This window comes from Doryrhamphus excisus, linkage group LG3 (assembly GCF_037039965.1).
Source record: "Doryrhamphus excisus strain RoL-2023G ecotype Guam linkage group LG3, RoL_Dexc_Guam_v1.1, whole genome shotgun sequence".
In the NCBI taxonomy this organism is placed as follows: domain Eukaryota; kingdom Metazoa; phylum Chordata; class Actinopteri; order Syngnathiformes; family Syngnathidae; genus Doryrhamphus; species Doryrhamphus excisus.
The window spans coordinates 24679334-24706804 of NC_136359.1; the positions used below are offsets into that span (position 1 = coordinate 24679334).

At 39.0% G+C, this 27471-nt stretch overlaps 2 protein-coding genes across 2 annotated transcripts; both read right to left on the minus strand.

The window, feature by feature from the left end:
- Window positions 1-698: 698 nt before the first annotated feature.
- Window positions 699-4003, minus strand: tm2d2 (TM2 domain containing 2). The gene is made up of 4 exons (XM_058070153.2): window positions 3631-4003; window positions 2996-3083; window positions 2797-2912; window positions 699-2625 (listed from the first exon to the last, which is right to left on the minus strand). The coding sequence occupies exons 1-4, from the start codon at window positions 3900-3902 to the stop codon at window positions 2412-2414; spliced, it is 690 nt and encodes a 229-aa protein (XP_057926136.2). The 5' UTR covers window positions 3903-4003; the 3' UTR covers window positions 699-2411.
- Window positions 4004-4527: 524 nt separating this feature from the next.
- pnpla7b (patatin-like phospholipase domain containing 7b) lies at window positions 4528-26628 on the minus strand. Its single transcript, XM_058070124.2, has 34 exons — window positions 26542-26628; window positions 24786-24854; window positions 24605-24692; window positions 24323-24402; window positions 23677-23765; window positions 23348-23488; window positions 22080-22239; window positions 21918-21998; window positions 21640-21768; window positions 20922-21002; window positions 19721-19841; window positions 19566-19643; window positions 18295-18371; window positions 17323-17472; window positions 17171-17248; window positions 16607-16812; window positions 16396-16527; window positions 15060-15183; window positions 14759-14948; window positions 11936-12085; window positions 11052-11115; window positions 10697-10865; window positions 10299-10481; window positions 10053-10171; window positions 9030-9186; window positions 8805-8921; window positions 7944-8013; window positions 7721-7837; window positions 7464-7612; window positions 7017-7169; window positions 6826-6942; window positions 6223-6307; window positions 6043-6155; window positions 4528-5899 (listed from the first exon to the last, which is right to left on the minus strand). Exons 1-34 carry the CDS (start codon window positions 26581-26583, stop codon window positions 5843-5845), a joined length of 3936 nt encoding a protein of 1311 aa, XP_057926107.2. The 5' UTR covers window positions 26584-26628; the 3' UTR covers window positions 4528-5842.
- Between the last annotated feature and the right edge of the window lie 843 nt (window positions 26629-27471).

The following is a 27471-nucleotide window of genomic DNA, read 5'->3' on the forward strand; positions in this document are numbered from 1 at the left end:
AAAAAATTATTACGTTTGATTAATGTTCATGTTAAAGGTTAAATAACTGTTAATAGTTATCCTCCCTATCCGTGTGGAAGTGGTAAGTTTTTGGCTATTTAAGTTGAAAGGAAATAACTTGAAGGCTACCGTTTAGGTCGCTAGCTCTCTAGTTTGCGAGTTAGCATGTGTCTCAAGACCCTGCAGTTGCGCAATATGTTGTAAATAAAAAGAGTATAAATGTGACTATAGTCGTGTTTTGTCATGTCTACAGGGCTCTAATAATGCTTTGTTCATTTTAATCTGAAAAAAATCATTTGTCTACCCACCAACTATATGTGCTTTCTTAAGTTTTTATTATTATCATTATATTTATTTATTACTGATTGATTTTCTTTATTCTTGATTTGTTTATTTTTCATCTTATTTTGTGTAGAAAAATAAAAAGTAAGATATTTGAGAACAGTGGAATGTTTTTTAAATTTTTTTTTTTTTAATGAATGAGTTTTTTTTTTTTTTTTGTAAAACCTGATGCGGCCCAGTCTCACCCAGACCCTAGCTCCAGTGGCCCCCAAGTAAATTGAGTTTGAGACCCCTGCACTAAAGTAATCTGTTATGCACTTAGTCATGATTTAAGAATTTAATAAGATTATTGATTACTGTTATTTTCCATTTAGTACAGAAATACATAAAAGTGTATATGTGATAGCACAGAGAAAAATACACTGAAAACAGTTTGCTACGTTTTGTTTTTATATACCGTTTATTCAACAACAGCATATTTAGCAACACAATAAATACGTAAACAAGCAAATCCATTTCTGTAAACTTCCCTTGCCATCCATCCTCAAATGTTCTCAGTTGGATTTATATCAGGGGAACCAGCAGGATGGTCCAAAAGAGTGAGGTTATTCCTCTGAAAGACCTCCGACCTTTTAGTCAGGCGACCATTATGAACGGCAGCACTGTCCTGTTGAAAAATAGTTTATGTACTATATCACATTGCATTTGATTCAGTTGCATTAAGTATACATACAGGTACATTTATACACATACATTCCCACTTATTTGCTTCATGACCCATTCCAAGTTTCACCTGAACTCCACCTACAGACCTTTTTGTAGACAGAATTGGTAGGGTTCAATGAAATTGTTTGGTTTGCTGGCAGAGACCCAGCCCTTAAGCACTGACAGTATTTTAGCCTTTCCAAAGCTTGTTTTGACATATTTGGGATCCGGTCGGAAAGGTTTCAGCAATCCAGCTGCTGATGTGATCCCTGCAAAATTGCACAATTTTGGTCTTTTTTTGTTTTGTTTTTTCTTTTCACTGAGACAGAAAGCACATCTCATTCACCCTAAGCTGGTAGTTGGTAATAATTTAGACATACATAATGATACAGATCAAATGTATAGTATACTGTACATGTAAAACTGTTAAAACCCTTACAATGTTTACATTTGTCTAAATACTGAAACTAGTGAAACTTGTTTACAGTAATCCCTCGTTTATCAGTTAATTGGTTCCAGACCCGACCATAAGTGGATTTACGCAAAATAAGATTCCTTATTTAGAAAAGAAATATTTTTCTAGTGAGCATAGAGTCCTCTCAACATAAAATAACACCCCTATAGTCTCCTTTACACTCCTATTAACCAATACAGAAGACATAGTAAGAGAAAATAAGACTGCTGCAACTGTATTCCGGTGGAAGTGATGTTTGGGGTTCAGAGTTGAGTTTCAGCTAGCTTGATTTGTATTGTTTTTTAGCCATTTGTATACTCGAACATGCTTAATTTAGGCAAATAAAATACATCAAATGTACATAAATGTCGTGGACTCCTGTAGAGCAACTACTACGATAAACCGCACAAAAAGCTTTCTAGATCCTCCAGAATCTGCACCTATTCCTGTATTTCCAAAACAGTCCGTTTTAAGTTATGGCCCACCTCCTGGCGGCACGCCCACTCCACTGAGATTGGTCACACTCAGCTTGTACCCGGGCACGCCCATATAAAGAACTCACTGACCTCATTATCATCATTTAAAATGATAATACAACATTTACAGGTCAGAAAAGTTGAAAAAGCATATTAGGTCCCCTTTAAATATAAATTGTTTCCTAATAACAGGCTGTATTCAATCACGAAACTCCATGATTTATTCATATATTTTGAACATGTAGTACTACTTAAGCTGGTATGTAGTGTATGTATTTCCTTTTTGGACAACTGTATTTGTAACATAAACACTGACAACCAAAGTCAAGCACATTGACTTAGTTATCATATAAAGAGTCCAAACAATGTTTACTTGACATGGATATTAGAATAAAGTACTTTGTCAGCAGCCCCAGAAAAACATCCAAGGATCTTGTGGCAGCTTCAACGTCTCTGTGGAGTTCTCCGCTTCTGAGAAGTCTTCCAATCAGGGGTCAGTAGTAAGTGCACCAGTTGCTGTAATCACTCGGCATCAAGCCGCCTGTAATAAGCAGGATCAAATCCACAAACCACCAGATTCCCAGGCCTCCGAGCGTAAGCAACTTCCCCACGGCTGTCCCCGTGTGGCCCAGGCAGAAACGATCCACGCCGAAACAACCGAGGAAGAACGAGTACAGCAGAGTGGTGATGAAATAGTGTCCGGTGTATCTGCGGAAACGAGTATCATGTAAGATGCATTCAGGGCACATATGAAAGTAGCATAGTGCTCTTTTCACTTTCTTTGTCTTATTTACAAGTAAGTGAGTGAAGGCCAGGCTGGAATTTTCTAAAAAAAAACAATCATCATGCATGCATTTAATCATCTGCCCACCGACGTACTTGATGCAAGGTACATTCCCTCTCAGGAATTCTCTCGGCCCAGCACACTCGATATCATCAAGTGCAGTGCAGAGAACTTGTGTGTGGTTCACTTCTTTCTGAGTCTGGCCTCCCCACTGTCAATAAAAAAAAACTGTCAAAACAGATACTAGAAATGTAGAGGAATTAAAAACAATCTAATATGGCGGGTTCCACTTACCCCAACACATCCGTAGCCCATATCCAGAAAGGCACTGTGATTTCCAGCATGGTCTACAGGGTCTTGACAGAAGATGAACTCCTCTGGTCTGCATCACATAAATGTGGAAACATAATGTCATTTTTTCCTTACATTCATTTATTTATTTGTGGTGGTTGTTCCAACTCCGTCCAGTAGAGGGCGCTGTAACTGATGACAACACAGTGCTAACATACGTACGGACGTCAAATGGAAAAAAAAACACAAAATTACAACGCAAACATCAAAAATAAACTGCACAACACAATGTAAGTTAACACGCAACAATAAATAAGTACAATTCTGTGAGTAAAAATGACTAAACGCGAACAACAACCACGTAACTTGAACTGTTATACAGCAATTAGCATTTCCGGGATGCTAGGTTCTCCAGCGACATCACAATACAATGATAAAGTATATTTAATGTACAATTACTTGGCCTTTATTTTTGGAGTAGTCTGTGCTTCAATGCTAAGTACAACCATATTTTTAAACAGTTATGTTATTATAAATAATTATCGTTATTATATTTTTGCACGTTTGCTGTAATGGCTGTTAGCAGATTTAGCCTATTAGCTAGCGTTAGCTTTAATGGAATTAGAAATGTTACTCACAAATACTTGCAGAGTACGACGGGCGACTGAGCTCTATACTCAAAGGCGTCTGTGTTATTCCTACTTTCCACAGGGAATTCGGATTTAACAATTTCGGGGGTCTGCCCGGTGAAAGGAATGCCCGTCGAGGCAGGAGCGCCGGTGGTGGGAGCGGTAGCAGGATCGGAGGTGGTCGAGTTTTGGGAGTGGATGCCCTCCAAACACTGCAAAAGAATGACCGATGCTAATAAGAAGAACTGTCCGCACAAAAGGATGTAGCTCACTGAAATCATTGTCACCGTCAAAATAAAACATGAACAGAGAAATTATCACTATCGAAAGTCATAATGAGGTTCATTGTCTACAGTTTGTTTGGGTGCTTCTTCTTCGTGGGTTCCCCTTATGCTGTTTTTGCTCCTATACTGCCCTCCTCTGGACTAATATAACTGCATTCTTCGATTACTGTCAAATTTACCTTTTTGGTTGGTTATCTTATTTTGTTACATGAAATAAAAATATAAAATATGCTTTTTAAAAAGTTTAATGAGGTGATGCAACAACAAATATGAACACATTGCCAGGTATGTATTGTATGTATTGTAGTGACGGGATTATTGTGTGAAGTTCTGGGCTGTCGTTCAAGTGAAGAGCAGTAGGGGGCAGTAAAGTTTCCATACCAGCACGAAAGTGAAGATTTTTTTATACTGTATAATAATCACATAAATAAACGATATAAAAAATATATTTCATATTATCTATAATATATTCTATTTTTATGTAAAAAAATAAACATAAAACTATGCTGTATGTAACTTAAAATAAGGAATTAATATAACATAATTAACAAAATAAATAGTAAACAATGAACAAGGAGTAATTCACCTGCTAAACAAGAGTTTTATTGACTCATGGGTGCTTGATGAGAACTTTCATCCTTCCAAAGAGACTATGAGATGCATTTTTTCAGTTTTTATAGAGATTTATTCACAGAGAATACATTTACCAGGTATGGCATAAGGCTTTAATGTAAATAGGCTGACTGCATGCATTCAACCCAAACACGCAATGTAACTGCACCACACAGTAATCCAAAACAATACTATTTGAAGTTCTCCCAGGTGATAGTGCTTCTCATTTCGACACACATTGCAAATATTTATCATGATTTGTACATACAGCATCATCTGTCACATATTATGAAAAAAAAAAAACTTTACCCTGCAGGTACAGTACATGCCAATCACACAATCAAACACATGCTGGGACCATACATGTGTCACTTCCTGAAATGAAGTTGTTGTAGTAATAATATGTAGTCAACGTATATTTTAGAACTGCACACATAAAATTTCTGTCCAATAGTAACACTCTGTATGTGAACATAACACATTGTAGAAATACACTAGATAGATACCGTATCAATTCTCATTTAATACTAAGGGTGTCACTCAGTTCACAAGAGGCGAAAGTGAAAAATTAAAAAATAAAAAATATATACTGTATGGCAATATATTGCACTCTTTTGTGTATGCTACCGACCCTGCCTCCACCCACCGAGACAAATAGACTGTTCATGCCTATTGATTATGGATCTATGGATCAAATTTGCCAAGGTGCTATAACCAATACACACAGTGTACCCCTCTTCCTGCCTGTTTGAAGGGGGGGGGGGGCGAGGACAACACACACATGGCAATATATTAAGGCCGTGCAAAATTATTCAGTTCATTTTCACTTATTGTGTGATTAATTATTATATCCCACTCGTACTGGCCAGGAGAAATTATTTTCTGAATGATAAATCACATCTTCTACATCGCTACTTCATACCCATAATATTCAAGAAAAGATGTTTGAAATGTATAAAACAGATGCTGATTCGATGTGCATGCTATGAGACGCATACGATATAATACGATAATACGTATTATATATAATACGCATACGATATAATAAATAGTCTATGCCCTTATTAAAAGGAAACTTACTTCTGGTAGAATTGTGACACGAAAGCAGAGGGTGTTTACAGAAAAGAAATAAATAGTAAATGCATGAAACTATTCAAAAATATCATTCTACTTCTCTCCCATCATAAAAAAACAAATTGTTTCTAAATTGTTGTTTCAGTAAATATTTGAGTGTAGATTTATGAAATGTACTCTTCTCCTATGCTATAAATGTATCACCCAAGATGGCAGGACCGGTTAGTGCTTTTGGATGGATTTTAATCCTCTCAACTTTCTGGGGAAAACCTTGTCCGGTTGCGCATTCTGGTTTGAATTTCCTCATCCTGTGAAAAAAAAAAACCAAATCAATAATAATTTACCAATTTACCAAAAAAAAAACGATTGACGCTTGAATTGAAACAGAAACTCAGGGTGTTCATGTACAAGTACACCCCCTAGTGGAGGATCACGGAAATGATTTTCTTACCGTTTCTTCTCCATCTGTGTGTTCACTGCCAGCCATGAACGTCTCCAAGTCAGACAGAACCTTTTCTACAGCGTCCTCATCATAGTCTGTCTGGCATTCTTCTGAGAGTTCCTCTGAAGGCACATACATTTCTTTTCTCATGGAATTTCTTCAGCGTGAGTAAATATATGTGATAAAAACCTTCATTTGGGGCAGTCTGGACGGGTTCGATCCTTGACACGATCTCTGCCAGGTCAGTGAAGGAGGCGTTTGGACAGGTGACCACCTAAGGACCATCAACATATTATGAAAAACAAACTTTTGGAAGGTTTATAGGTTACAGAAGAAGTTGTAATGTTATATAATATGGGTTAGTGTTATGTACAGTGGTATGAAAAAGTATCTGAACCTTTTGGAATCTCTCACATTTCTGCATAAAATCACCATCAAATGTGATCTGATCTTTGTCAAAATCTCACAGATGAAAAAAACAGTGTCTGCTTTAACTGAAACCACCCAAACATTTGTAGGTTTTCATATTTTAATGAGGATAGCATGCAAACAATGACAGAAGGGGGAGGAATATGTATTGTGTAATGATTAATAATATGAATTTAATTGTGATTTTTTTTGTTTTATATGATTCTAATTTCTAAGGTAAGGTAGACAGTGACACAAAAGTAACTGAACCATGAATCGGTTGCACCCCTAATACAGGTAAACCATGGTATGGCCCGTACGTCGTTTTTTTGGACCATGGAATTGAAAACTAGTGCATAAAAATAGAGATGGAAAAAAACTCACATGACTACTTTTGGTCTTGTGGAAGTGGTCCTGATGTGTGTCTTTCAACATGCTGCCCACCACTCCACTGCGCTGCCAAACATCAAACAGCGTCTTGCCGTGCTGGTAGCCCACCTCCTGCAGCACCATGGAGGATGGAGTGTGACATTCGGAGGAGAACGTGGTCACGGGTAACCATGGCTACGACTTACAGCGATTTCATCAAACTTTCCAAACTCGAGCGTTCCATAATGGTCAATGGGGGGGCGGATGTACTCGCAGTACTCGCTGTCTTTGACCAGTTGCAGTTGTCGGACGCAGCAGACGTAAGCCAGCCGTGTTTGGATGTCGGCCATATTCAGTACCTGGTTGAGAAGAATATCCTGAGACGTTGCAATAGACTCAATTACAAATGCATATTTCAAATTTCATATTTCCAATCATGAGATAATGCCAAAAACTAAACACAAGGGAAAGGAACCAAAATGTTAATTCATTGTTTCTCCTTTAAACGTGGTTACGTCGGACACAAGCACAGACGTCAAGGAAATATAGTCTGTAATAAAATATTCCGTATCCATATTTTACCCTGCGGGTACTTCATATAATATCCGTTGTATCTTAAATACTCCATATAGTAGCGCGGCGCCTTTACAAACCTTGACTTTCTCAGCTAGAGGGTTAAATCGCTTCCAAAGAAGCCACCAGCCATTCAGGGAGTCACCATAGTTGGTTAGGTTGGTTTCATCCCGACTTCCAACATCGATAGCGATCACAACTTTGGCCCCCATGGTTCGAGCCACATCAGCTGAAAACACCAAGACAAGACCGAGAAGCGTTTAGGACTTTAGAACATGGAAGTTGCATGTCAAGTAACACGGCTGATGGTTTCAGCTTCTTGAGGATGGAGGCTCACCGGGCAGATTGTTGATGTAACCCCCATCCATCAGGAGGTGTCCGTCTTTGGGGTCGCAGAGAGGGGGCAAGTAACCAGACAGTGACATACTGGCTCGGATGTACCGCCACAGTGACCCTGTGTGGAAACACAAGGTTCAAATGCTGATTGTTTGCACGATCTGTCATTTCTATCTTCTATCTCAGAAGCAATAATATGTGCAGTGAAAAGTTCTTCTACTGACCATCGGTGTGAACTCTCATGGAGGAAGCTGTGATATCTGTTGTAATGTTGAAGTACGGTAGCCACAAGTCCTGTCAGACAGGAGGTGATAAGAGAATAAAGGACTTAAGGCCTTAAATCAGGGGTCTCAAACTCAATTCACTTGGGGGCCACTGGAGCTCGGATCAGGTTTTCCAAAAAAAAAAAAAACGCATTTATTAAAAACAATTTTTTTTTAAAAACTTCACTTTGGTTCCAATTTTCTACAAGAAAAGCTCTGATAAAACATTCCACTGTTCTCAAATATCTTACTTTTTATTTTTCTACACAAAATAAGATGAAAAATAAATAAACAAATCAAGAATAAAGAAAATCAATCAATCAGTAATAAATAAATATAATAATAATAATAAAACGGCAAATAATAAAAACTTTTTTCAGATTAAAATGAACAAAGCATTATTAGAGCCCTGTAGACATGACAAAACACGACTATAGTCACATTTATACTCTTTTTATTTACAACATATTGCGCAACTGCAGGGTCTTGAGACACATGCTAACTCGCAAACTAGAGAGCTAGCGACCTAAACGGTAGCCTCCAAGTTATTTCCTTTCAACTTAAATAGCCAAAAACTTACCACTTCCACACGGATAGGGAGGATAACTATTAACAGTTATTTAACCTTTAACATGAACATGAATCAAACGTAATAATTTTTTCTGGGTACATGATACCATACAGCATCCATATCAAACTTGCGCGGGCCGCACTAACATTAAACTTTCATATCAAGACGGGGGCCTCAAATTAGTGTCCTGCGTGCCACATTTGGCCCGCGGGCCGTGTGTTTGAGACCCCTGCCTTATATCCTCAACATACCTCGATCTGCTTGCCTTTGAAAACAGATCTAATGCCAGAGTTGAAGGAAGCCCCAGAAAACATGGAAGTGACAGGGTAGGTCAGGTCCACAATCTTCTTAAAGACAGATGTCATATCCTGAAAAAGATGCCAAACAAGTAGACGTTGTAGAGAGCAAGAAAAGAATGACAACTAGTTGGGAAAAATACACGAAGGCCAAAGCAATAGCAAACATTGTCATCATACCATGGCCCATTGGCGGGCCCGAACTCTCATTCGACTGTTGTTCTTCTCCTCAGCGTACAACGCCCCCATGAAGGAACCGATGGAGGTGCCGCCTACAATGTCCACAGGGATCCCTGCCTCGTTCAGTGCACGGATAATGCCAACCTGGGAGCAACCCCTGAAAAGGACGCCATCGGTGAAGAGTCATACCCAACGACTAGCTAGGACAGCTCTAATTTGACTAGAAAGGACAAATTGTCTGACAAAATTAAAAATTAAAAATTAAAAATTAAAAATTAAAAATTAAAAATTAAAAATTAAAAATTAAAAATTAAAAATTAAAAATTAAAAATTAAAAATTAAAAATTAAAAATTAAAAATTAAAAATTAAAAATATAAATATATAAATTAAAAATAAACAAAAAAATTAAAAAAAATTAAAAAAAATTAAAAATAAACAAAAAAATTAAAAAAAATTAAAAAAATTTTAAAAAAATTAAAAAAAATTAAAAAAAAATTAAAATTTAAAATTTAAAATTTAAAAAAAAAATTAAAAAAAAATTAAAAATTAAAAATTAAAAATTAAAAATTAAAAATTAAAAATTAAAAATTAAAAATTAAAAATTAAAAATTAAAAATTAAAAATTAAAAATTAAAAATTAAAAATTAAAAAAAGAGTCTTGAACCAGTCATGATGTGCTATATATATCACTATATTGACACTTACTATGGTACCCATTATGTCATTGGATGCTCATATCACCTTGTACTTCGGTACGTGACAAAAAAAAAAATATATGTAAAAACCTTAAACTATATTGGGAAAGCAGGAAGTGAACAAATCTAACAGCTACTGATTGTAAAAGTACCAGATGGAGGGGTAGGACTTAATAAGCTTTGCTTCTTCCTACTCCTTTTGGACATGTGGAACTGGGAACTGATTATGGGATGCACTCAATTGGAATCTGATGCATGTTCAAATGAAATAAAACCATTACCATTACCATTACCATTACCAGTATCAAAAGTCAAAAGACAGCGTACCTGGCCCCCCCTCCACCCAGCACGAGAGCAATGCTGTTTCCAGTTAGAATTCTGGCCAAGCGTGAGAAGTCTGAGTGACGATCTGGACACTTTTGGAACAAACGTTGGTACAGCTCTCTCTATAGTGACAAAAAAAAAACCACACACGCCATTTTGAATGATAGTACTAAAAATCCATGTTCCCTAAATGATATCAAGTTAGTAAAAGTAGCTGAATAAAAGTGTGGGATTGTGTACTTGCAGTACCAGCTTAGGTAAGCTCCTCTTTGAGAACACTCTGCGAGGGCAGGAGAGGTGATGGTGTCGGGAGATCCAGCTCCGCATGTTCAGCCACTCAGCCGTCCCTTTGGGTGGAGGACCGTCCTCCTTGTGCAGCAGCACCAGCTGCTTCTGGGCTCGAACAGCACTGCTCTCCAACATTCGCTCCAACTACAGGAAAACCCAAATAAATGGAACTGGCCCTGAGCCGGAGGATCCGATTGGATTTATACTCCCAAATGAAGTTTGTTAATCCAATAACCATCATACGGCATCGCAAGAACAAAAAGTTTAAGAACAAAAAAAATCTGTTAAATTATGCAGTAAATTACTTACTTATTTTTTCAACTGGATTTAAAATTTTGATTAGGAGCGTTTGAACTGACCTCTCCCACGGTGGGCTCGTTTTCTCCCAGCCCCACGATGATGATGCAATCAGCCTGTCGGATGCAGCGCTGTGTCCACGGCGTGAGACCAGAATCCGACTGGTAGAGGACGATGCGGTGGATGTCTTCCTGCTGGCCGAGCCAACTGGACAAACGGTACTCGTGGACACTTGAAAGGAGAACGACGATACGTCACAACGATAAAGTTGACTGATGACATATTGTATTGTATTTATACACCAAATATTAAAACGTCAATTCTATTTCACTACAACAATTTTATAATGCTGCTCAAACGAGTATTCTGTAGCGTAGCCATGTGACCCATGTGATCTAAAGCCAGCGCTGACCTCACCTGTCCAAAGCAGCAGAGCCCAGGCGCTGTTTAATGATGTCACTTGTCAGCAGGAGAGTTGGCCCTACAGGAATACAAATCATGATTCTTGATCTTGCATTTGAAAAAAAATAACAATTTCAGACCCCCAGGTCCCCCCTGCAGTAGCCAAATTTGTACAGTAAAATATAGCAAACTAAAAACGTGAACAAAATCTTGGAAAAATATCAATACAGTAAAGTCTCGTTATATCGATATTCTCGGGAGTCAGAAAAAATACCGATATAACCGGACTATCCATATATCCGATCCTGCGCCGAACTGCATTAAAAGTGGGCGGATCTTTGATATGGCATGTAATTTTCTCCTTGAGTTCATGGATTGCGTATCTAGCATGCTTTTGTACTACAATACATTTTGTACTACAGTAAATAAACATAAACTTACGCTGTAGTGATTACCGGTTACCGGGACATAATTCACCCCGGAACTATCGACAGGGAAGGTGTTGCCACCCGGAGGGGTAGGCGCGAGGGACGGGTGTTTTCCGCTGTGTGTGCTGCACTCTGGTGGTGGAAGTGTGAAAAATAAAGTTGACTGGAAGCAGCCGTTCGCCGTGTTCTTTTTTGGTATTGAAATCCTTAAGCAAAGATTGATTTAAGCTGCTTTTGTATCGATATAAGCAGACCAAATTGGCTGGCGGGAGATGAAAAGGGCATCCTAGTAACCGGATTATCATAATAACCGGGTATCGTACTAACGGAGCTAATTATATCATAAAAGACTAGAAATTTGCCGGGAAATGAAAATAGTATCGTAATAAGTAGTAATTCGTTTTAACCGATATCGATATAACGAGACTTTACTGTATATGACTTGTGTGCAGGTATGTTGTATGAGCGTACCGATGCCACTGAGCGCATGTTGCAGCTCCAAAGTGAAGGCGGTGAGAGGAACGTCGTCAGACACGGGAAGGATGGTCACAGTGGAAAGGTTGGCTGCAGGATTCCCGGCATCCCATTTACTGTTGGTGGTGTGGAGGGCCAAACTTTGAGCTACGAATTAAAAGTCACATGAGATTTCGATTTGATACAATATCAAAATCACACTATTTCATCGTATTTATGTCCATGCTTCCATTTTTTTACTGTAGTCTATTCCAGCAAAAGGCAGACTACAAACTGGTGGTTATCCAAGTCGGGTGCATCAGCCACGACAACTTCAAAGTCATCAATGTGCAACTATAAATATATATAAAATACCTACTGTATGTGGATTGAGAAATGGCATATTTCAGACAGTAATGTTTAATTAGGACACAAATTACGTCCAGCTTAGAGATTCTAGCTGCTGACTAACTACAGTGGAACCTTGGTTAGTGTAATTACTACAAACTGTAACAGAATCAAACACAAGAAAAGACACGTGTGGCGTAACTGTGTTAATTAGCAAAGCACTACAGAGTCAACTGCTGATTACATCATAAACGGGCGATAAACCTGACTTGAGGATCGTGGTTCCATGTATTAAGCTAATGTGCGGCTAGCAAGAACACTTTGTGGTAAAAACACATTAAGAACACAGCCAGACTCACACAGTGTATCGCTAACATGACAAGAAGTGCATCATATTGCATGCTAACTAAAAAACTGTACGCACACCATGGTCAAATTTAAACCAAAAATATGCAAACCAAGGTGTACACTAACCAAGGTTGCACTGTATACATTTTCATTCATTCATTTTACTGGTTATCCTCACGAGGGTTGCTGGGGGTGCTGGAGCCTATCCCAGCTGTTTTTTGGTCGCCAGCCAATCACAGGGCACATATAGACAAACAACCACTACACTAACACTAACCAAGGTAACCAACTACACTAACCAAGGTTCCACTGTATACATTTTCATTCATTCTTTTTCTACTGGTTATCCTCACGAGGGTTGCTGGGGGTGCTGGAGCCTATCCCAGCTGTTTTTTGGTCGCCAGCCAATCACAGGGCACATATAGACAAACAACCACTACACTACACTAACACTAACCGAGGTAACCAACTACACTAACCAAGGTTCCACTGTATACATTTTCATTCATTCATTTTCTACTGGTTATCCTCACGAGGGTTGCTGGGGGTGCTGGAGCCTATCCCAGCTGTTTTTTGGTCACCAGCCAATCACAGGGCACATATAGACAAACAACCACTACACTACACTAACACTAACCGAGGTAACCAACTACACTAACCAAGGTTCCACTGTATACATTTTCATTCATTCATTTTCTACTGGTTGTCCTCACGAGGGTTGCTGGGGGTGCTGGAGCCTATCCCAGCTGTTTTTTGGTCGTCAGCCAATCACAGGGCACATATAGACAAACAACCACTACACTAACACTAACCAAGGTAACCAACTACACTAACCAAGGTTCCACTGTATACATTTTCATTCATTCTTTTTCTACTGGTTATCCTCACGAGGGTTGCTGGGGGTGCTGGAGCCTATCCCAGCTGTTTTTTGGTCACCAGCCAATCACAGGGCAAATATAGACAAACAACCACTACACTAACCAAGGTAACCAACTACACTAACCAAGGTTCCACTGTATACATTTTCATTCATTCATTTTCTACTGGTTGTCCTCACGAGGGTCGCTGGGGGTGCTGGAGCCTATCCCAGCTGTTTTTTGGTCGCCAGCCAATCACAGGGCACATATAGACAAACAACCACTACACTACACTAACACTAACCGAGGTAACCAACTACACTAACCAAGGTTCCACTGTATACATTTTCATTCATTCTTTTTCTACTGGTTGTCCTCACGAGGGTCGCTGGGGGTGCTGGAGCCTATCCCAGCTGTTTTTTGGTCGCCAGCCAATCACAGGGCACATATAGACAAACAACCACTACACTACACTAACACTAACCAAGGTAACCAACTACACTAACCAAGGTTCCACTGTATACATTTTCATTCATTCATTTTCTACTGGTTGTCCTCACGAGGGTTGCTGGGGGTGCTGGAGCCTATCCCAGCTGTTTTTTGGTCGTCAGCCAATCACAGGGCACATATAGACAAACAACCACTACACTAACACTAACCAAGGTAACCAACTACACTAACCAAGGTTCCACTGTATACATTTTCATTCATTCTTTTTCTACTGGTTATACTCACGAGGATTGCTGGGGGTGCTGGAGCCTATCCCAGCAGTCTTTGGTCACCAGCCAATCACAGGGCACTTATAGACAAACAACCACTACACTACACTAACACTAACCAAGGTAAACAACTACACTAACCAAGGTTCCACTGTATACATTTTCATTCATTCATTTTCTACTGGTTATCCTCACGAGGGTTGCTAGGGGTGCTGGAGCCTATCCCAGCTGTTTTTTGGTCACCAGCCAATCACAGGGCAAATATAGACAAACAACCATTCACACTCACATTCATACCTATGGACAATTTGGAGTGGCCAATTAACCTAGCATGTTTTTGGAATGTGGGAGGAAACCGGAGTACCCGGAGAAAACCCACGCATGCACGAGAGAACATGCAAGAGATGGCCGAGGGTGGAATTGAACTCAGGTCTCCTAGCTGTGTGGCCTGCCACTAACCACTTGGTCACCAAACAGCCCTATACATTTTCAGTCAATTTTCATTCATTAGTGTATCGAAGGTTTTGTGAACCGCGGTCCTTCATCGGAAGGTATGAGTGGTGAATTACCAGCCAGGGGTCCATTGACCTGCTGCATGTTGCCCAAGATCTTCTGCCCCAGCAGGTGAATGAGCCTGGTGACGACCTGAGGGTACCTCCTTTTAATGGACTTGAGTGCTCCTTCAGGCAGCTTGGCCAGCTCGGAGTCCCTGACGGCGTGGACCGTCGTGGCTCGGTTCATGCGGGTCAGAGCCTCGACCTGGTGGACACAATTGAGCAAATGTTTTCAAAGCAGGAAAGCCTGTTTTCCGTTTTATTACTCACTTATTGTTCGACACGATGACAAGATGGAGGATTTGTCAACACTCACCACACCAATGAAGTCCCCCCGACCGTACTCTCCTGCAAGTTCCTTCTTCCCATCATCCTTTGCGATGACAGAGCGCAGTCGGCCACTGAGGACGATGAAGGTGCTATCAGACTTGTCTCCCTGCCTGCCGATTGAAAAAAAAGATCATTTAGTATAATTCCACCATCACGAAAAGCATCTTTCATGCTCGTTTTATTCAATGTTGCTTATGGTCTTGTAGTCCGCTCCAGTCTGAGGCAGGTCTACTGTATAATCTTATTGATGGTTATGTAGAGCAGTGATTTTCAACCACTGTGCCGCGGCACACTAGTGTACCTTGGGAAACCGTCAGGTGTGCCGTGAGGAATTATCCAATATCACTTTTTATAATTAACATTGATTCATCATCATTTGCAAATATTATGTCAATATCCATGAATATATGGACCCAAATATTCCAATTGCATTTGGTTTATTTGCTGAAACGGAAAGAATTGAACCCTTTAACCAATCCGATTGAGGTATCTTGTACCCGCTCAAACGGAAATTTGTCAGGGTGCGTTCTTCTTCTTCTGTTGTTTATTGGCGGTTGGCAAGCAGCTTTGGTGTGCATTAGCGCCATCTGTGGAACAGAATCTAAACCCTTCTATACGCCATTCACAAGTCCAGTTTTATTAAAAAAGAAAATATATATCTATATAAAACATGTTAATTATAAAATATTATCAAGATTGAATGTGATCTTTTCCTGTTTAAATTGATCCCGGGTGCGTTCTTTCAGCGCATGCTCAGATATGACGTAACACGCAGATCCAGACGTTCTTCACTTTTAAAAATGGAGGCCAGCAATCGGCACTGGACTAAGCAAAGTTTGTTTTTGATTCAAACTAAATTTCAAGACTGGACAGACGAAAAACTGGCAATACGGAGTTATTCCAACAAGTGAAAGAATAACTCGGGGAAGCCGGTATCACGTGATGTTGATGTTTACGTTTTACTGGGCATGCCCTATTGACTATTCTGGTTGATTTTCACGGCGCATGTAGACAAGAGATTGGAATATTCCTTTCCATGGATACCATTGTTTCCCGAAAGGTCATTCGGAAAGAGAAAAAGTGGTGATGTAAAAACGTGGCTACTGTGGAGTGTCTGTGGTGTAAAGACTGGCATAGCAATGTAATATTGGTCCGTGTGGCAACACCTACCTTGTTCCTCCCATAGACTTATTGATGCACGTGTGAGGTCGTGGTGACATTTTGTAATATTTTTGGTTAGTGGTGTGCCACAAGATTTTTCCAATGTAAAAAAAAAACGTGCCGTGGCTCAAAAAAGGTTGAAAAACACTGATGTAGAGTACCTGTAGACAGCACGGCCAGCCTCCACCGCCATCCAGTCCAAAGCAAAGTCAATCTGCCTGACAAAGGGCGACACTCTCCTCACCACAGTGTGAGCTACGTTCAACACCACCCTCGGCTCCTCACGCATGATCCTGCAAAGTTCAAATAGGCCGCAAATTAAAGCAACAGAGAAAATATAAATGGTGTGTATATACAAGTGATTGGTCCTACTCGTAAAAGTGAGCCTTCGATATGGACAAGAAGGTGCAGTCTCTGTGAGCATGAACGCTGAAGATAAGAGGTTCCCCTGTGAGCACAGCAAGATGACCAACCATCTCACCCGGGTGCGTGACAAAAAGCAGCGTCTCCTCCTCTCGGTCGATGACGCGCTGGTAAACATGGAGCAAACCTGAAATGACAAACGCCACGCTCACGTCCTGGAGGTGAAAGAAAGGAAAACAATTATGAAAGTCTCCATTGAGAAAATGCATCAAAAATATATTTTGAATATGTATTTCTTTTTCTCTGAAAATAGGTGGCTGATTGACAGGACATCACGTCAACTATCGGTGTGAGTAGTAGTATGGTTTTCAAAGCGGTCGTGGAACTGTGGAGCAACTCTATACTGTCAACTGATCTGGGTATGGACGTCAAATGTCAACATTAAGCGAGCAGAAGGGCTTGGGATCAAAATTACAGGCGGTTTTAAACCATTGACCATGACATGACCAAGTACTGGATTATCTTAGATAACCTTGCAGTATGACAGTGCTGCTCCCATGGGTTTGTCAGTACCTGGTCTCCTTGGTGGGCCACAACAGAATTGGCTTTCACTTGGCGAAGAGTCACCCGGCCCTCTAAGAGACTGGGATCCTGACCAAGTTGAACATAGATCTGAATAAATACCGAGTCTGCTGTCTGTATCTAACATTACATGCACGTGCTACCTGCAGCTGAATGACCTGCAGCAGGTCCTTTTTGGCGGCTTGGAAAATGGCGTTGACTTTATTATGGTGGTCTTTCCCGCCTCCGGCATCACCATAGTGATGGACTGCAGAAGGAGTCTGCTGCATTGTTACGCTCTTCTTCAGAATTGACTGCAAAGAACACAGACTGAATTAATTACAAGTACGATATTTCAGAACTAGTACAGTAGCCTATTTTATACTTGAATTACACATGAAATATTTGTATTCATCTTACCTTGTATGCAATAAAAAAAAAGTTAGGTATTTACAGCCATAAACGTACATGCACAACAAAAATGTTGATGTACTAATTTATTTTGTATTGTCTCTAATGTACGCAGTTTTATTTTAATTGACACATACAAACAAACTGAAAGATATACATTCATACCAGAGCAACTAATATTCGGATAAATGACATAATATTTGACGATTATACCTTCTAGGTATAGGAAGAAGCAAAGCTTATTAAATCCTACCCCTCCATCTGGCACTTTTACAATCAGTAACTGTTACATTTGTTCACTTCCTGCTTTCCTAATATGGTAATAAAGTTTTTTTTTTTTGTTTTTTTTACCATTTTTAAATTTTTTTATTTTTTTGTCCCGTACCAAAGTACGAGGTGATATGACCATGATAGCACATCATGACTGGTTCAAGACTCTTCATCCTTGTATTTAGCAAACATCAACTGCTTGTATTGTTTCTTGAATTGGCTCATCGTTGTGCATTGTTTGATTTCCTTACTCAATCCATTCCATAGTTTGATTCCACATACTGAAATGCTATGGCTAGCATAACGTAGTCCTAGCATATAATTGGCTCAATGGATTGCTTTCCCAGCACACAGTCCACACATAGTCCACAAATGTTCAACGGGGTTGAGGTCAGGGCTTTGTGAAGATCAATGTAGAAGATTGAAGTTGCCAAAAAAAAAAAAAAAAAAATTACCTTCACAGGACCACTGACTTCATCTGTAGCAATTCTAGCACGTTCGTAAACTCTGTTCAGATCCAGCCACATTTCACCTGCATGACACACACAAACATATCTCGGGTTGGACTAGTAGTATTTATAGTAGTATTGTACTACAGGTTACACTGTATTAATCTGTATTTGTGTGACAATAGCATTGAGCAATGAGCATTTATCATCCTAGTGGCTTTGGTTTGTTTATTGGACTTACCTTCGTAACAACATTTTCCATCAGTAGAATGAGGTGAGGTTTTTAGGGAGGCCTTGGTAAGCGGACGTCATTGTTAGCGTATTTTCCAATTCCAATCACAAATGTCGACTCAGTTTGCATACATTTTCCAGTTAGCGTAGAACAGGGGTCTCAAACACGCGGGCCAAATGTGGCCCGCAGGACACTAGTTTGAGGCCCCCGCCTTGATATGAAAGTTTAATGTCAGTGCGGCCCGCGCAAGTTTGATATGGATGCTGTATGGTATCATGTACCCAGAAAAAATTATTACGTTTGATTCATGTTCATGTTAAAGGTTAAATAACTGTTAATAGTTATCCTCCCTATCCATGTGGAAGTGGTAAGTTTTTGGCAATTTAAGTTTAAAGGAAATAACTTGAAGGCTACCGTTTAGGTGGCTAGCTCTCTAGTTTGCGAGTTAGCATGTGTCTCAACACCATGCAGTTGCGCAATATGTTGTAAATAAAAAGAGTATAAATGTGACTATAGTCGTGTTTTGTCATGTCTACAGGGCTCTAATAATGCTTTGTTCATTTTAATCTGAAAAAAAATCATTTGTCTACCCACCAACTATATGTGGTTTCTTACGTTTTTATTATTATTATTATATTTATTTATTACTGATTGATTGATTTTCTTTATTCTTGATTTGTTTATTTATTTTTCATCTTATTTTGCGTAGAAAAATAAAAAGTAAGATATTTGAGAACAGTGGAATGTTTTAAAATGTCGCTTGACTATGATGTCATCATAGGTTAACTATGTAGTTCTTTGCTAACTATTACAGTTACACCCCCCAAGACTATGCTTTTTTTTATTGCAATTTCACGACAATACCTTTGCGATTTTATGTCTTTGGGCAAATTTCAAACATAGTTGCTAACTGACTTAATTAATAAACTCTGATGAATCTGATTGAAAGACAACCCAACCCAAAGTCAACTAGGATAGACTCCATCTCAGAACAGGAACAGGGACAGGAAATTGGTATAAAATGAATGAAGTGAAATAAAATGACCTGAAAGAGCCGTTGGGGTGGAGAGAGAGCGAGATTTCTTGTATTTTGAAGTTGGCGCGTCAGGGAGGATGCTCTTTTCTGTTGGAAAAATGTCAAAAGCAAAGTTGTTATTACGTGTATACACATTTGAGAAAAATGATTTTGTCTTCCCTTACCTGGATCGGTTTTATCACAAGCCAACTCATCAGAGTGGGAGGGCTGCCTGCGGAAGCCTCTGTGGGGATGAACCTCTCCCAACACATTAGCTACTGACACCAGAGAGATGGCTTGACTGTCCTGGCACACACAACATTGGATGATAGGCCATGATAGGCTTGCTCTACACACTCAATGCAGATATTAGCTATTAGGATATAATACATGAACTGTATGTATCATGAACATTACGTAGCTATTTTGACTGAATATTGGCTATAATATCGGGTTATGTACACAACTACTGGGGAATTATGGTAATGGTTTTATTTCATTTGAACATGCATCAGATTCCAATTGAGTGCATCCCATAATCAGTTCCCAGTTCCACATGTCCGAAAGGAGTAGGAAGAAGCAAAGCTTATTAAATCCTACCCCTCCATCTGGTACTTTAACAATCAGTAACTGTTACATTTGTTCACTTCCTGCTTTCCTAATATAGTTTAAGTTTTTTTTTTTATTATTTTAAAATGTTTAAATGTACGATGTGTAATTATCTTTATTGCCATGTTGAATTGAATTGTGAATTATTGAATGATATCAATATTTTGATTACCAGTAAACTTTGAAACTGTGAAATATTAATCCTTAGTAATTAGTATATTAATTACATTCATTCATTCAGCTTTTCCTCACGAGGGTCGCGGGGAGCCCATCCCAGCTCATCGGGCGAGAGGCGGGGTACACCCTGGACTGGTGGCCAGCCAATCACAGGGCACATATAGACAAACAACCATTCACACTCACATTCATACCTATGGACAATTTGGAGTGGCTAATTAACCTAGCATGTTTTTGGAATGTGGGAGGAAACCGGAGTACCCGGAGAAAACCTACGCATGCACGGGGAGAACATGCAAACACACAGAGATGGCCGAGGGTGGAATTGAACCCTGGTCTCCTAGCTGTGAGGTCTGCGCGCTAGCCACTCGACCGCCGTGCCGCCCTATATTAATTACATTTAATGTATATTTTATGTTTCCTGTTTTATAGGTAGATCATTTTGACTGGTAACTTGCATGCTGAAAGAGTATTTGCACCACTGATGTGAAAATACAATGTACATAAATACACATATATTCCCTGAGTTTATAGTATAAGGTAGATCTTTGGCACTTGGTCATTTTAAAAGTAGCTTCCGGACTGAAAAAGTGTGAGTACCGTGTTGAAGAGTTCCGTGGTGAGGCCAAGGTAGTTGTGCAAAGCGAGGAAGGTGACTCTCTGGAGGCGCACCATGATGATCTACAACATGACAGCATATGTCAGAAACTCGACATTTGTTTCTTCCACTTTGGGCTCTGTTTTCGTGGGCCAAACACAGGGGGCGGCTACTCCATGCCAACAGGATATGGTCAGCTCATTTTGCAATTTTTGGGAACGGCGCAGCGCAGCGCGGCACACCCACACCTCGGTCCCTCCCACCGGCAGCAAAGAGGGAATGCTTGTGATCCACCTGCATCCCTGCTCTGTCATTGATGTTTGATGGTATATTCTCTACCAGTATCTCCTCCTCATCCTCTGTTATACAGAGTAGTTGTCATGATGTTACACTTCCATGCCCCTAGATGACACTTACGTGTTAGACATCTGTGAAGTATGTATGTTGTATGATGGACAATTAGTACAAAAATGTACTGGTACTAATGCTGGTTCAGACCGTTATATTAAATAGTGATTGCTGTGATTGTTTATTGCATTGAAATGTGCCTGACACTCGGAAAAACCTGCGGACACATCCCCCTGGTGCGCCACCACGACCATCTCAGCGCATTCCAGTCTACTACCAGATTACCAAATAGGCTGCCCACTGCGGTGCCTTGGACGGAATTACCGCTGCACAGGGTGTGCCACGAAAATAGAGACTTTACTGTCACATTACCTGGACAACACGGACCAGCGTTTCAGGATATTTGTCAAAGACAGACTGAAATGCCGCCGCTGGAAGACGCAGGACGGTGGATGGGACAGCAGCCCTGGCGGACACCGTCTTGTACGGAGCTGGGTAGCCCTTGGTGACACACAATGAAACATTCATTCATTTGCCACATGTTGATTCTTTATCGTGACAGGGATGGTTCAGTGTGTACCGAGATTCTGGGTGCACAGGTGAAATGTAATAAAAGCTGGAAAAAAGGAGATAAATGAAGTAAGACATACGGTGATTATGTCCAAGATACTCAGCAAACTGTGGACACTGTCTCCTTGTAGGACTTCTTTCACCACAGCATCCGTGCCATCCTGCAGCAAGAAAACAAACAAAAAAAAACCATGACAACAAGCAAAGACAATAATAATTGACAGTCCTGTGTATGTGCTTACACTCTCACGGATGCACAGCTCCAGGCGGCCATCTTGAACCACATAAATACTGTCATCGGTTTCTCCTGGGCGGAATAGTGCCTCGCCCTCATGCAACTGGATCAGTACCATGTGACGGCACAACTCCAGGAAGAGAGGCTTCTCAAAGTGTCCCAGCACCCTAGTTAAAACAAGTATACTTTCACCATCATACAAATATCAGGGGAAAAGGATTTTAGTGTACAAAACATTTTTCTTTTTACTAAAATATTCTAGTACAGCACAGAAAAACGAAACATTATTAGAGCCCTCTAGGCATGAAATAACAACCCTATAGTGCAGGGGTCTCAAACTCAATTTATTTGGGGGCCACTGGAGCTAGGGTCTGGGCGAGACTGGGCCGCATCAGGTTTTCCAAAAAAAAAAAAAAAAAAAACGCATTTATTAAAAACAGAAAAATGAATAAACTTTGCTTTGGTTTCGATTTTCTACAAGAAAAGCTCTGATAAAACATTCCACTGTTCGCAAATATCTTACTTTTTATTTTTCTACACAAAATAAGATGAAAAATAAATAAACAAATCAAGAATAAAGAAAATCAATCAATCAGTAATAAATAAATAAATATAATAATAATAATAAAAACATAAGAAACCACATATAGTTGGTGGGTAGACAAATGATTTTTTTCAGATTAAAATGAACAAAGCATTATTAGAGCCCTGTAGACATGACAAAACACGACTATAGTCACATTTATACTCTTTTTATTTACAACATATTGCGCAACTGCAGGGTCTTGAGACACATGCTAACTCGCAAACTAGAGAGCTAGCGACCTAAACGGTAGCCTTCAAGTTATTTCCTTTCAACTTAAATAACCAAAAACTTACCACTTCCACACGGATAGGGAGGATAACTATTAACAGTTATTTAACCTTTAACATGAACATGAATCAAACGTAATAATTTTTTCTGGGTACATGATACCATACAGCATCCATATCAAACTTGCGCGGGCCGCACTGACATTAAACTTTCATATCAAGGCGGGGGCCTCAAACTAGGGCCCGCGTGTTTGAGACCCCTGCTATAGTGTGTAGGGGTATGAATTTGTAGTGTAGCGTGTGTAGACATGTACACTATTTCAATGCGTGCGTATTCTGCATGCCTAAATGCCAAAACACCTCAATTGGACCAAGGACTATATTATATTGTGGTTTCATGCATTAGCTTTTCATATCATATTTATGATAAGAAAGTGATGAAAGCACGGCTTATTTTGTTACCTGACATTTTTCAGCATGTACAGCACTTCCGATGGGAGGTGTGAGCTTTGCACGTCAAACTCTGTCAAGTCAGCTTCCAGAAGACAAGGAGGAGGCTCCTTGGGCTGCAAAGAGGGAGGCTCCCTGCGGATACGCAGGATCCTAACACACAATCACAATCCGTAAGAACTGCATCAGGGACCAGAGTTCAAAGGTTCTAATTCTGCTGTGGATGAAATAAATTGGCATCAAAACTGAGGTGCGACTGTACTTCCTGCAAGGCTTCAGCGTCCAACTCCTTCTCAGCTAAGGATGAAGTAATAGTACAAACAAAATAACTTTGGACTCACTTGCGAGCTATGGACAAGACTTTGGTCCTTTTCCGTACCCTCTGCCGGGAAGTGGAGTTGGTAGACGGCGGGGAAGACAATGTCTGAACCTGTAAAAGCTCAATTTTCTTAGAAATTGACATATTTCAAAGGAAAATGAATCCTTCAACCAGGCTGTGGTTTGTTGGGAGAGCAGCACCAGCAAAAAGGAAATCCTAACCCCAATAACCTTCATCCCGACCCCCTTTAAGTTCCCTGGGATAGGCTTCAGCTCTCCACGAGCCTGAACATGGTTTTATATTTGGAAATCAATTGTTATTTTGATGTAAGACAACTCATTTTTTGTGTTGTTTATGTTGAGAACATGCTTGAACGTGCTGGAGTTCATCGTTCTGTGTATGTTCTATGAACAAATTAACCACAAACACACAGGAATCTGTCTATAGTGTCCCATTCTTCACAGAGACCGAGTCACCTATGTGTGCATTGTTTGGGCATTCGACTAGTTTGTCAGGTGCACTGAAAACAAATATGTTTATGTATATAATAATATAATATTAATATAATAATAAATAGCATAATAATAATAATAATTTTCGACAAAAACTGAAGCCTACAAAATTGAGGCTGGAGTCAAATTATACTTATATAAATAGACTTTCCTAACCTGTCTCATTATCTTCCGTCCGTAAAACATGACCTTGTCTCTTTTCCGAAAACGATAATGTGGAATTCCATCCTGCTCCTCTGAAACAAAAAAAAAAAGGATAATCACAATTTTTCAGATCTCATCCTGTCATCAGTGTCTTTGTACAGTATGTACACAAAATGACCGCAAAATTATGGATTTTCTGCCTATCCGGGTCTGGATCTCAGCCCATATTATCACATAATATAATATAGTCTAATATAATACAATAAAATTTAAAAAAATGAGATGTCCACTGACTTGACGGTTTGTATCTTCTGTAGAGAAGGAAGAGCACACCTCCGATCAGAGAAACCAGCATCGCTGCTCCAATCACGACAAGCGTCCACTGCACAAGACAACGCATTCCAAAAACTATTAAAACACAAATGACGTGTACGTATAAGACAATACTCAATAATAATACACTACATTTATTCACCATATTGGCTTGTGTTTGTTCTTCTATCATCTGCTGCATCCTGGTCTTCATCTCGCTTCCAAAAGGAGCCTAGAGCATAGAAACAATTTCATGCTTCATTTATCACACACACACACAAATGGTACAATAATATTAACATGAATAATAATCATATACTGTTAACCAGTGTGTGTGTTAAAAGGTACACTGTTTAGACATGTACATTATTTACACTACACTATTTACAGTGTAGGAATTGACACTATTTACAGTGTGTGGAAATGTGAACTGTTTACAATGTGTAAGAATTGACACTATTTACAGTGTATAGAAATGTACACCATTTACAATGTGTAAGAATTGACACTATTTACAGTGTGTTAAAGGGTGCACTGTTTACAGTGGGCAGACATGTACATTATTTACACTACACTATTTACAGTGTCGGAGTTTACACTATTTACAGTGTGAACCAATGTGTGTTATTTACAATGTGTAAGAATTGACACTATTTACAGCGTGAAGAAATGTGTACTATTTACAGTGTGTAGAAATGTATACTATTTACAGTGAGTACAAATGTGTACTATTTACAATGTGTAAGAACTGACACTATTTACATTGTGTACAAATTGCGTTTGTAAAAAAATCACTATTTACAGTGTGTAGAAATGTATACTATTTACAGTGTGTTAAAAAGTTACGCTGTTTAGAGTGTGCAGACATGTACATTATGTATACAACACTATTTACAGTGTGTAGAGATGTGTACTATTTACAGTGTGTAAGAATTGACACTATTTACAGTGTGTAGAAAAATGTGTACTATTTACAGCGTGTGCAAATGTGTACTATTTACAATGTGTAAGATCGACACTATTTACAGTGTGTACACTAATTACATTGTGTACAAATTTAGTTTGTAAAGAAATTCACTATTTACAGTGTGTACAAATGTATACTATTTACAGTGTGTTAAAAGGTACACTGTTTAGAGTGGGCAGACATGTAGTGCATTATTTACACAACACTATTTACAGTGTAGGAATTGACACTATTTAAAGTGTGAACCAATGTGTATTATTTACAATGTGTAAGAATTGACACTATTTACAGTGTGTACCAATGTGTAAGAATTGACACTATTTACAGTGTGTACATATGTGCACTATTTACATTGTGTACAAATTGAAGTTGTTCAAAAAAATGACTATTTACAGTGTGTAGAAATGTATACTATTTGCAGTGTGTTAAAACGATACGCTGTTTAGAGTGTACAGACACGTACATTATGTATACAACACTATTTACAGTGTGTAGAGATGTGTACTATTTACAGTGTGTAGAAATGTGTACTATTTACAGTGTGTAAGAATTTACACTATTTACAGTGTGTACAAATGTGTACTATTTACAATGTGTAAGAATTGACACTATTTACATTGTGTACAAATTGAGTTTGTAAAGAAATTCACTATTTACAGAGTGTACAAATGTATACTATTTACAGTGTGTTAAAAGGCACACTGTTTAGAGTGCGCAGACACGTACATTATTCACACTACAGTATTTACATGTGTAGGAATTGACACTATTTACAGAGTGCAGACATGTACATTATTTACACAAGACTATTTACATTGTGTAGGAATTGACACTTTCTACAGTGTGTAGAAATGTAGTTATTACCAGTGTGTAGATATGTAAATTATTTTCAGAGCGTATAACTGTAGCTGATTATGACAATGCAGTACTTAAGATGAATGAAGAAAAATACCGGATATAAAATGCAGCTTTCCTCTTCCTTGTCATCCTCCATGTCTGCTGGTGGTTGAGTAGACAGGGTGGACAGGGTGGACAGGATGAACCCTATGCGTGGGTGACAATATCAAAGATGAATGAAATGAAGGTTGCATTGGAAAAAGTGATATATTTGAAGTCACAAGGCTTCTGAGCAACATGGCAAAGGTCAACACCAATGTGGGTTAAAGTTCACAAAGAAATAGTTTGTAAGCAGACACACCACTGCACTGATTGCTGCTCTTATCGACTCCACTTCTGCCCAGTCTTTTTTTTTTAAACTAAAGCTTCCGTTATACTGCATTTCATGTATTTGCACTCATTTTCCACACTATATTCAACTCCACTTGTAAAAATAGCACATTTATCCTTTGGTTTTTTATGTTAGAAAACAAAAAAAATATGTAAAATGTGAATTTAAGCTGCACCAAGCAGGACATTGATTGAAAATGTTGAATTTGAAGTAAGATAATACTTTCAGTTTATGGCGATAATAATATATCACGGAAATACGCAACAAAAATCAATCTACAACAATTAGAGAAAAGTAAGGGGAGTACATGAATGAAAGACAGAAGTTAATAAAGTCAACAGAGAAACATTTCAACAACTTTTCACCTACCAGTTTCAGCCTTTGTACAAACCAGCACTCAGTCAAGACGTATTTGTGAAAACAATCGGCTTATCCTCTTGAACTTATCACAATAACAGACATTGCCAGCGGTGGAATTTCAGTAAAATAATCCGGTGCAAATGTCACAGACAGTAACTCCAAACCAATTGAAAAAGAATAATTCATCACACGTACAAAAGTAGGCTCTTTTGTGTACGCAGGCATATTATTTTTGTGATTTAGCTTTCTTTTCATTACATTATTTTGAAGGCTGCCGGAGTTGTGTTTCAACAA